At 37.9% G+C, this 12,139-nt stretch overlaps 1 protein-coding gene across 2 annotated transcripts; it reads right to left on the reverse strand.

The window, feature by feature from the left end:
• Nucleotides 1–1,619: 1,619 nt before the first annotated feature.
• On the reverse strand, nucleotides 1,620–11,147 carry LOC146735746 (uncharacterized). 2 transcript variants are annotated; one of them, XM_085506588.1, is made up of 4 exons: nucleotides 10,838–11,147; nucleotides 6,103–7,184; nucleotides 5,289–5,519; nucleotides 1,620–4,650 (listed from the first exon to the last, which is right to left on the reverse strand). In XM_085506588.1, exons 2-4 carry the CDS (start codon nucleotides 7,172–7,174, stop codon nucleotides 4,355–4,357), a joined length of 1,599 nt encoding a protein of 532 aa, XP_085362714.1. In that variant the 5' UTR covers nucleotides 7,175–7,184; nucleotides 10,838–11,147; the 3' UTR covers nucleotides 1,620–4,354. The 2 variants fall into 2 exon arrangements, with proteins under 2 accessions (XP_085362714.1, XP_085362715.1); XM_085506589.1 differs by lacking the exon at nucleotides 10,838–11,147 and having other exon boundaries at nucleotides 6,103–7,200.
• Between the last annotated feature and the right edge of the window lie 992 nt (nucleotides 11,148–12,139).

The raw sequence follows: 12,139 nt of genomic DNA on the forward strand, positions 1-12,139 counted from the left end.
TAGTTTACATAGTGAGCCCCTGTTACAAAAGGGAAGCAATAAATAAATAAATAAATAAATAAATAAATAAATAAATAAATAAATAAATAAATAAATAAATAAATAAATAAATAAATAAATAAATAAATAAATAACAATCTTATAATTAATATTTCCCCGGAGTTTCAGTTGGAACGAATAACACTGGTTTATACTGTGTTCAATCTAAACGTAGCTTTGTCATAGTTTATTACTTACCAGCTAAAAACTCTTTGGCAACCATTCTTTTGTGTGAGTCCATTCGTCCGTACAATAGTCTCGATGGACGCTTCACTCTGTTGACCTTTAACCTCGCCGTAATATGCAAATACACAACAGACAAAGACATGACTCGGCTAGCCGCGGTATTCTTCGATGTACAGAGCGAGGACTCCTATTATATGCCAAGTGTTTAGTTTTCAATCTGCGTAGCCTCTTTATGCGGGAGTTGTTTCGTCAATGCCTGCCTAGAAATAGTGTGACAGGACCCTATATCATGCAAATAACAACTTTTTGGCATATATTGTCCTGGACTGAGTACGTGCTACACACGGTTCAGATAAAGTGATCCGTGCTGACAGACTTCGTAAGCAATCTGATCACCATACTCTGTTGTCATACATTTCAATATACGTGTATATATTTTAGTATATATTGACCTTATCTTTGACCCGGGAGGGGGGGGGTACTCCAAGTCAGACCCATGCTGAAGTATTTCTTTTCAAAAAAGCCTCTAAACACGTACTTATTTTTGTGAAATTATACCCATTTTTAAGTGCATAAACTTAAAATAGATACCCTATATACAGTACAAACTAAAATCATACTGTTTCCATACTGTTGATGAAACATGAATTCTCGAGATTGCCCTTTTCACACTTTATTACCCTAACACGGTACATGCGTCAAATAACTAAAGAACAGCCCTTTTACGCGTTTTTTTATTTCAGCATGTGTCCAAATTTTATTCACAACCCCCCGGATCTTTGACAGCCACAAGTACAGAAGTTCAATATCACAAGTATATATAACATGTTCGTAGTAGACCCAAGGAAGCAGTCACGTTTGCTATTTTAAGTAAAAATAACCCCATGATCCTTGTTTTTATACTTTTACTTGTTGACCCTGAACAACTAAAATGAATACGTGGAGGAGAAAATCCTTGGATGAGCTCTTGACGTAAGTGTCATTGTCACGTGTCACGCCTCGTCCTGCTCAATGTGGGACTCATAGCGACGCATACAACGCATGTTAAATACATTGTTTATACGTGAAATTCGAACACACGCTGAGCGACGACCGCCTCTCTTTGGGAGAAATATTATTGGTTGATAAAAGTCAGTAATTAAAAGAAACACACCGACTGCAGTGACTGTGTCTGTCCGAGCACCAACATGACTAATATTGTATGGGCATTTTTCAGTGATAAAACCTGTTGGCACCATGACAATGTGGACACTTGCATACTTGATTCACCAGCACGTAACATTGTAAAACGTTCTTACTTCGGCGTAAACATTCATTACTTTTATCGTTACATGGCTATAGGACAATAACCCCGTACTCGATGTTTAAAAAACAAAACAAAACCAACACATACATCACATATATGAATACTCGTGAAAAGTATTATTTAATTCAACACACATAGTAACTCGATAATAGGACGGTAACAACAAAAACAACTTATGGACGGAATATCAAAGTGTCTTCATAACTGGGCACGATGTGGCAAATCACACGATAACACCACTAAAACAAGAATTTATACAACACTACAAACTCGGCAGAACACGTTTACAATTGAAGACATAAAAGTAGGATAACATGAAACGTGTTTGTTTTTTCAACTGACTTTGTCAATTAAATATGTTTCTATTAATGATAGTTAAGTACATGGCTCTAACAGGTGTTCTAGCTCTGGAAATTATCGGACTGGATCAGTATCGACTAGAATTACATCGATACCAGAGTCCTTTGTCGTACAACACACATAACATTACCAGACAAGGAATTATTTCTATCAACCCATATTCTTGATTTGAAATCATCTAAAATAGTGTCCTAATATAGCATGTGATAAAGGCCATTGTGGACGAATTTATAATACGTGCCTAACGTTCATGAGCTCGACATCAATGTCGTAATGCAACGACCACCAACTGATCACTATAAATGTTGTAACGTAACGACCACCAACTGATCATTATGTCGTAACGTAACTACCATAAGCTGATCACTTCAAATGTTGTAACGTAATGACCACCAACTGATCACTTCAAATGTTGTAATGTAACGACCACCAACTGATTACTTCAAATGTCGTAACGTAACAACCATTAACTGATCACTATGTCGTAACGTAACCACCACAAGCTGATCACTTCAAATATCGTAACGTAACGACCACCAACTGGTCACTATGTCGTAACGTAACCACCACAAGCTGATCACTTCAAATGTCGTAACGCAACAACCAGAAGCTCATAGCTTCAAATGTCGCAGTGTAACGACAACCAAATAATCACTGTAAATATCGTAAAATAACAACCACAAACTGATCATTGTAAATGTCGTAACGTAACAACCACCAACTGATCGCTTCAAATGTCGTAACGTAATGACCACCAATTGATCGCTTCAAATGTCGTAATGTAACGACCACCAAATGATCACTGTGAATATCGTAAAATAACGACGGTCGACTGATCACAGTGAATGTCGTAATGTAACGACCACCAACTGATCGCTTCAAATGTCGCAACGTAGCGACCACCAATTGATCGCTCCAAATGTCGTAATGTAACGACCACCAAATGATCACTGCAAATATCGTAAAATAACGACCACAAATTGATTATTGTAAATGTCATAACGTAACGGCCACCAACTGATCGCTTCAAATGTCGTAACGTAACGACCACCAACTGATCGCTTCAAATGTCGTAATGTAACGACCACCAAATGATCACTGTGAATATCGTGAAATAACGACGGTCGACTGATCACAGTCAATGTCGTAACATAACGACCACCAACTGATCGCTTCAAATGTTGTAATGAAATGACCACCAACCGATCGCTTCAAATGTCGTAATGTAATGACCACCAACTGATCACTGCGAATATCGTAAAATAACAACGGTCGACTGATCACAGTAAATGTCGTAACGTAACGACCACCAACTGATCACTTCAAATGTCGCAACGTAACGACCACCAACTGATTGCTTCAAATGTCGTAATGTAACGACCACCAAGTGATCACTGTAAATATCATAAGGTAACGACGATCGACTAATCACTGTAAATATCGTAACGTAATGACCACCAATTGATCGTTTCAAATGATGTAATGCAACGACCACCAAGAGGTCACTGTAAATATCATAAAGTAACGACAGTCGACTGATCACAGTAAATGTTGTAACGTAACGACCACAACTGTTCGCTTCAAATGTCGTAATGCAACGACCACCAAATGATCACTGTAAATATCGTAATGTAACGACCACCAATTGATCGCCTGAAATGTCGTAATGCAACGACCACCAAATGGTCACTGTAAATATTGTAAAGTAACGACGGTCGACTGATCACAGTAAATGTCGTAACGTAACGACCACAAACTGATCGATTCAAATGTCCTAATGTAACGACCACCAACTAATAACTTTAAATATCGTAACGTAACCACCACAAACTGATCGCTTCAAATGTCGTAATGTAACAACCACCAAATGATCGCTGTAAATATCGTAATGTAACGACCATCAACTGATCATTGTAATTGTAATGACGGTCGACTGATCACAGTTAATGTCGTAACGTAACGACCACCAACTGATCACTTCAAATGTTGTAATGTGACGACAACCAACGTATCATTGTAAATGTCACGAGTTTTAATAGTACAAAGTCCATGTATGAGAGAGCAGTTTTGTCAGGGTCAAGTTTAAAACCTGACAGTGAAATATGTCATAGTATGTTCCCAATTATATTTATATTAAGAATCTGTCTGATATTAAGAACATATGTCTGATATGTTCTTTTCCTTAAACTTGAAAAGTCTTATCAATTTGATAAGAACAACTAAAGGTACCCTAAAAAGACACCATCTTCCGAGTTCCCTGAGTCAAGAAACATGTCGTGTGTCTGACTTACATCAAACACGTGCTATCATTGAGAGCTATATTATGCACATTATAGTGTTATATGGGTAATGTAGCCAGTATTATATCTGACCGGTATCTCTTAGCATTTTGTTTTTTACGGGAAATCTACTCTCACTCATGCAGATACAAACGTTCAGTAGTCTGCCAGATAGTCTGCAATCTTATTCAGTTTCATCATTCAAGGCTTTTAAAATCTGATTGGCTGTTGGTCGTTCCTTGATTTTCACCAATGACCTGATGACATTCTCTAATGTTGCATTTTTCATCCCTGAACTTTGTTTCCATTGGTTCAAAACAGCAATCGTTACTTCCTGTTCGTCACCTCGACATTTTTCTTCCATCCACTGCAGCTTTGCTGTCCGAATTCCCAGCTCCCTTGCCAGCTTTCGGTAAACGTTTGGTCCGATGTTTTCAGCGATAACGTTTATCTGTCTCTCGTTCAATGGGCGTATGTAATCTAAAATAACATGAATAAATTATGCAATGAGTTATGACGTCAATGATTGATGCTACAATTATCTCATTAAATCTTGAAACAAACAATGTTTGTTGACCTTACAGTTTTATCACTGTAATTTTAAAGTTGAGGATGTCACCTGCGCACGCGCGGGAATTGAGTCCAAAGCGATGATAATAACACATGCCAACAACGCAGAGGCTCATGGGTAGACGCTTGTTTGTAAACAATGACACGCTATGACCATCTGACGCATGCGCAGGTGATGACTCCCCCGCTTTTAGTACTAGTATATAATTCAGCGTGTTATAGCCCTGAGTACACATGTACATACATTGTCCTTGAGATTTAAACTGTCTTCAAAAATAACCGGAGTAATCAAGGTTTATTTATATTTGACAACTGTAGTGCTACCGTAAATTGCGCCCTCATACCAGAGGTGTTTGAACTTGGTGTTGATATCGTTTAACCAGTTCCTATGAAAAAACTGTTGTCGTTCTGAGTTGAACTAAATTTGGTATATATGAGCAAAGGCAGTAGACGTATTCTAATTTCTTTGGTATGGGTTTATGCTTATATTTGTTGAGCGAGACAGTACATCGTAGTGATAGCGCCGTCAAACAGCGCCCTCTACCGACCTTTCAGTGATACATTGAATCGCATTATCTCAGTGTCAATATCGGAAAACTTTTCGTCCACATATTTAGAAAGTTGTTCGACATTCTGTTTAACTTCTGCGATTCGTTTGTCTCTTTGTTTTAGGTCGTTCTGCATGTCTTCTCTCAGGTTGTCCGTGGCGTCTGTTATCTTCTTTTCCAAACGTTCTGTCACTTTGCTCAGTTCAGTGTGGAAATTCTTTTCTATGGCGTCTAAGTTGAAAAAAGTGAAACGCTATTACATGTATCTAGAACGGCGAAGAAAAAATGAAAGAATTTAATGATTTTTGTAATACCTGGATATTATACATGTATTTTTAGGATAAATAAATGGTCGTTGTTTTAAGCAACACGTTTGGCCATAAATGAAAAATTATAATTACCAGATACTGTACATGTAAAATGACTAATTCAAAGTTTTCACAGGGTTTAAATTTCGCTGATTTACCATTTTGCATATTCATTGCGTTTTAAATTTACGGTTTTATCATTTAGATAATGTGTTCTATGCTAAATTTTACATATTCGCTGGGTTTTAATTTAGCGCATTTTCCAGTCAGCGGAATAAGCAAAATTAAAACCCAGTGAATAATTAATCCTTTTACAGTAGTTGTTTTAACTGAATACAATCTTTCAAAGAGAAATCGTCGACGTACGAGGGCGTCCTTCAAATGAAAATATTACGTCCTCATACATGTAACTTTTCTAAATACTTTGATTTTAGAAATCTAAAAGTTGTTGATGTGATAGCTGGAGATCGAGTGGTAGAACGGCCGCTACAGTAAGAAAGTTTTACCTGTTACTTCTCGGACGAACGATTGTCTATTCAATGTTGCTGGGGACCATGGTGGTTCGGTGTCGCTACTGGACTGTGAGAAAGTCACGCGGGAGTTGCTGATGGAGATAGCTGGGCCAGTCTCATACGCACTCGACGTACTACTCAGCGAAGGGCTAGGTGGTCTCATTTCGCCTACTCCCAAACTCCTAAGTTGTAATCTTTCCCGTGGTGATACGTCACCGACTACACGTGGTGATATGTCGCCGACACTGAGACGCCTACCTCGGAGAGTGACATCCTGTAATGACGTTGATTTCGGAATCCCGTAAACAGGTTCTTCGACGACCGATTCACCTGGTCTCCAATCGCTCCTGTCGTAGCCGCTTAGTGAAAGAGGCTGTAAAGTTGATGCGGAAGTTGACCGATGAAGACGTGCCTCTGTTAATGGTAATCCTGCCGTACGGGGGCGCTGTGATGAATTGGCGCCCCATCCTGGACATTGAGGCCAACCAGACTTCATGGTGCAAATCAGTTTCTGTGCATGGTCAATCATAACCGGTATGATACTAAACATATGACCAGTTTGTTTTTTAAGGTTCGCGTCAGTGGACAGCACCTCAATATCACGGTGAATTTTCTTTGGTAATTCTCTTCTTTCCAACATTTGTCTCCATTTTTCTAATTCTGTGCAAAATTCCTTAACATACCGTGCCTTTTTACCTTCCTGTGCCGCCATGACAGTAGGGCGATATTCCAAGATATCCACATAAACACCTTGAAGATTTTCTACTAGTTTTAAAAAGTTCAGAAGAGCGAACGCACTGTCAGTATACTTTGAGCTTTGCAGGGCCTTGTAACATAAATATACATCGTCCAGTGTGACAACGTCTGGTTGTGGAATCTTTGGCGGATTACACATCGGGAAGGCAAGTCTCAGCGATGACACCATGTGAACGTAGTTTGGTTTCACGTGCTGCCACGAGGTTATGATGGCATTGAGATTGTCGTCCATCTTACTGGAAGCTTCCGCGACAGTCGCCGTGGGATAGCTCCCTCTACGGACACGCAAACCTTCGATAACGCCTGACATCTTTGTTAACCTGAAATTAAATTTAATGAATTTGAATTTAGTAATAGTTGTCTTTCAGTGAAAATAAATGCAATACTTCTTACAGAGAGATACTGCAGCTTGTAAAGAATTGAACAGAGACAGAAAAAACACATCCTACGACATTTTAGTATCTACAGAACGTTTTAAATATAGAAACACGTAACAAATCTCTATTCGGCAACGCTCTTAATAAGTGTTATCAGATATTTTTTTTCGTTCAGTTTATTATTCATAGGCTATCAAAAGAGAAATGTAGACTAATTTTGATGTTTTATTGACTCATTCAGATATTGCAATTAAAAAAAACTGTAGTGCACGATTTATCGCAAAATATGAACAATGTTTGGCTGCAATCAATCAATAAATCAATCAATCAATCAATTGATCAAACAAACAAACAAACGTCAATCAGTATTCCTTCGCTGACAAAACGTGCGTGCGTTTCGGAATTGCATATACATATATAATGCAATACGTTGCTGCGTACGCGCACTGGAGGTTTCTTATTGTTTCTATCCCGACAAAACATTTTTTAAACATGCTCATTAATACTCAACTTTATCATTAAAGTCTTACTACCTTCTAGTTTTATCCTGTGTGAATATGTTACAGGTGGAAAGAGGCAAATCCACTTGCTGGGTTTTATTCACCTGTCGTGGATCCAAGTTTCGACACTTAATTTGACCTGAGGCCAAACAATATTTTGCTTCTTTCTTCTTTTTTTTCAATTTAAATAAATTGCGCAATATACGGTGAAATAGAAATGTTCGGAGAATGTTTTATCAGTCCAAATCAACATTTAATGCATGTATTCCAAAGCATTATTCAATAAATGAAAACAAAAATTAAAACTATGTTACTGCACACTGTATTTTTCCCTCGGACGAGCCTCACTACTCATGAGCAGCAATTTGTCATGTGACTGAATTATTTGTCGTGTCATTTGAAGTCTGGACAATACTTACTATTTACGATACTTACGTAATCTGACGAATCCGACTATAACATGTGGGTAAGTGTATGTCTGGATCCGACACTATTAATTAACGGTCACTTTGAGAGAATCAGGGCTAAATGACCCACAGACAACTAATCTTAATTTCAAGTTAATGAGAGCATGGGCCAAACACATAAGCAGACAACAATACCTGATTTAATATTCTTCTATTGTTTTTTTTTCTTCCAATGGACTTAAGAATAATTGATGAGATGTGGGTCGGGGAAAACGAAAACCAAAAGCGCCATCATAATCGTCACTGAAGCATACATCCTGTGATAACAATGTATTGTGTTATCTAAACAAAAAGTCAAATACTCCAAATACTTAGATATCTTTTCCAGGTATATAACACAAAACTACTTTATAGCTGAAAGCGACCCAAGTTATACTAACTATTGTTGAATTTCAAAACCTGGATTTTAAAGAGCGCGGTACAATACGCGTGCCATAAATATAACTTCAGTCAAATGACTACGTGTCATTTAAGTTTCCTTCAATGGCGTTGATTGGTCATGTATTCTCATATTATTCTGACACATACTACGTCATACCACGTGATACATTGATTGAAAATTTATATTACATCACAATTTTTCGTTATTTCAACATTTGCTTTAATTTAATTTATTTACGTGCGACTATTTGTCGCAGAGTTTTACAGTGTCCTATAGAATATCACATCGCCTTGATATGAAATATACTCAGAACTGAAATTGTCGTGATATTTAGTGATCATAGTATCGTTACCGATATGTACTCTAGTTGCTAAAGAGTCACATGATTGAGAGTGTTTATAAACAGTTAGCGTAACAGTACCTTATTGTTATAACAATCGACCGACGATAGTAGGATTTTTTGACAATAATATACGTGTAGTGGAATTTACAGACTTGCATACAGTCTTTTGTTTACTTTTTGCTGTTTTTTCAATGAAATAAATTATATGTAAGTCTACAAATGTCGAATGCCGGGTTACCGCCAAACAACCATGAGATTTGTGTTCAATGACAATAATATACTTGTAGTGGTATGTACATTTTTGTTTATAAACCTTGTTCTTACACTGACGAGATTTGCCGGTTATGTTATGTTCTAGCTACGACGACAATATATGTGTTTCTAAAATTATCCTGGCGTCATGGTATAAATCTGTGTAAAGCTGGATGTATTTTACAATAAAGACCAGAGTGTGAATAGGAATGATTTATCGGTAATTTGACATGTACCTCCTGTTGTATTTTTCAAGGACTTGTTATATTGTTATTACAAACACGATCATTGTTTCGTTAACACTGTATTAGGCGTGCGCTATGAAAAGATTGTTTCAAGGTACGTCCTCGTCAACCGCAGACTGTTCTATTTATTTACTCTTATACTAGCATTACGCTAAACAAAAACATTTTTTTTCTAGTCACCGCGCGCGTCAGTTTAAAGGGCTGGCCTATACCTTTTTTTTGATTAAAATAAAAGAAATCAAGAACAAAATGTCAAAATTAAAACCGCACCTTTGTTTAGAACATCTCAGAATCGCCTTTAAGTATCGTTGTTGTTTTCACCCGTGGTTCAGTTTTTCTGGGCTAAACAATTCAGTTCGTTTTGTTCTGGTCATTCATGATTTGAAAACTTGTTCCAATCACTTGGACTGGTTTCCAATGTTATGTTGTGTCGATAAAATATATGAATGCTGTGTTTATTTTTTGCTTTTATAGAACTGTGCATGGGATGGTATCACGCCGTCTTTTCACTGTATGTTTTAGAATACAATAATTGGTTTGAATTTAAAATAACTATAATGACAGAAAATCATGATAATATTTAAAAAAAATACATACACCAGGATTTTTCTGTCGCAGTACGTTTGGCTTTGCTATGGATAGATTACCAGTGTTCCTGCAAAATCGTAAAGTAAATGGTCTTAAATGTGCCCACGCCCCCGTTTACGTCCGTACTCACCCAGAATAAGGACAGGTTCAATTTTTGGTGTTCAACCACAGGTGGGATTTGGACGCGTGCCAGCCTACTGATCGGACACACGACATTTAAAAATATTTTATTTAAAAATACTCGGCGGATTTAGGTGCACATAAGCAGTCATAGTTTGCTTGTTTTTCGAAATCAGTGGTTATTTTTATCAACTTGGACTGGTATGTTCAAATAAAGATTGTATTTCGATGGCTTTTCATAATCACAATTTATAAAGATCTTGCGAACAATAGAGGTAGCCGTACACAGAAACCTAAGACCCCTACTATATCGTGGTTCAATTGTTAAACCAACTACAAACTAGTCATGACTTGTACAGTCGTCAAATTTGAGACGTTTTTGCATTGCAGGAGTTATCAACTGCGTTTAAGCAACGCCATCGAGGTATGACAAGATGATAGAATGAATTATAATCCAAATATAATGCAAGTAACTATACTCGTTGATCGTGCCGCAACGCAACTATTTTCACACACACACGTCACTTCATTTTAAAACACAAAAGACCAGACTTGCGCAAGGTGTATATACAAGTTTCTCAACTTACATGGCCGGTGCTTGCGTATGTACAAATAGAAATGCTGTGACATCAAATGTGTGTGCTACCGGCGAACTGGTTTTAAACAACTCCATACTCGTTAAAATATAACAATATTTACCTGGTACCTGTACGAGAGTAATAAACACACGCACCCGCCCACGGTACGCGTCGAGTCCAAGCGAATACTGCAGCCAATTAAAGTTACTCTTATTCGGCGGCTCCCTGCACCTTCCTACACTCCAGGATTCAAGTGATACCTGTAACTGTCTTACGTTGTCAGAATATCGGGGACAACTTCCCCAACATACGAGTTACTTTTACTTCACTCTCCGGGCGAACTTTCAGTCACGACGACACTGCGATTAGATAGACGACCAGTAGTTGTAATCAGCGGATGCAACCATTGCAATCGATAGCCAATTTGCCGGCCTATCTAGCATGACATCACCGTCTATTTTTAACCGTCAAAGGGTAAACCCAGTTGTTCGACCAGGCCAGTTGAGCGTGTTGCCATAGTGACTAGTAGTAAACGGGAAACAAAAAAACTAGCATCCAGTTAAAGGGCGGTAGTCGTCGTGCCGCGTCCTGTTCGATATGGGACTCATAGCGACGTATACAACGCGTGTGAAATACATTGTTTGTTTACATGAAATTCGAACACGCGCTGCGCGACGACCACCGCGCTTTAAGTTTGTTGCTATGGTGATTAGCAGTTGTAAACAAACACAACTACCGAGTGTGCAGTTTGGAATTACATGTATACACTATGTTCTAGGTATCATATCATTGGCGCACGTATTACACAAATAACACCACATGTTAACATGGCATCGCACAGGTACGGTGTGCCATATCACAAGACGGATTGCAACAGACGACGAGATTTATTTCATTACATCATGTAATCATTACACAGATGGAAGAAATAAATTATCCGGAAATTTTTTGAAAAAAAGTTCGTACGTACAAAAAAGAATTGTTAACATTTACATTGGTTACATCGCACAACTTTTGAATATTAATTATGGACAATGTGGGTCGTTTGCTACTACGAGTTAGGGGGTCTGATGAAAAGACGTGATACAACTTATAACGTGTACCAATACAAAATTGAGTTGAGTCAACTCAATCGTATTGTGATTAGTTATGATGGCACTTTCAACGAATAACGGTGAATGCCAATACATGACTGTTCTCGCCCACGTCAATAACCTATTTCAAACTTTACTATATTTTTTTGAAATCCAATTGGTTTGCGGGATTTTTTATTTGGGATTTGTGTCATATTTCTATTTGCCACTGGTCACTTAACACTTGATATTTCAATCAACCAAATGTCATAATGCTCTACGGTACCACCAACGCAAAAGCAGTAGCGGTTCTGTCCGGTGGATTACATGGTTCATCGGTGCCCGTAAAC

Source organism: Saccoglossus kowalevskii, chromosome 12 (assembly GCF_978046115.1).
Source record: "Saccoglossus kowalevskii chromosome 12, keSacKowa6.1, whole genome shotgun sequence".
Lineage (NCBI taxonomy): Eukaryota > Metazoa > Hemichordata > Enteropneusta > Harrimaniidae > Saccoglossus > Saccoglossus kowalevskii.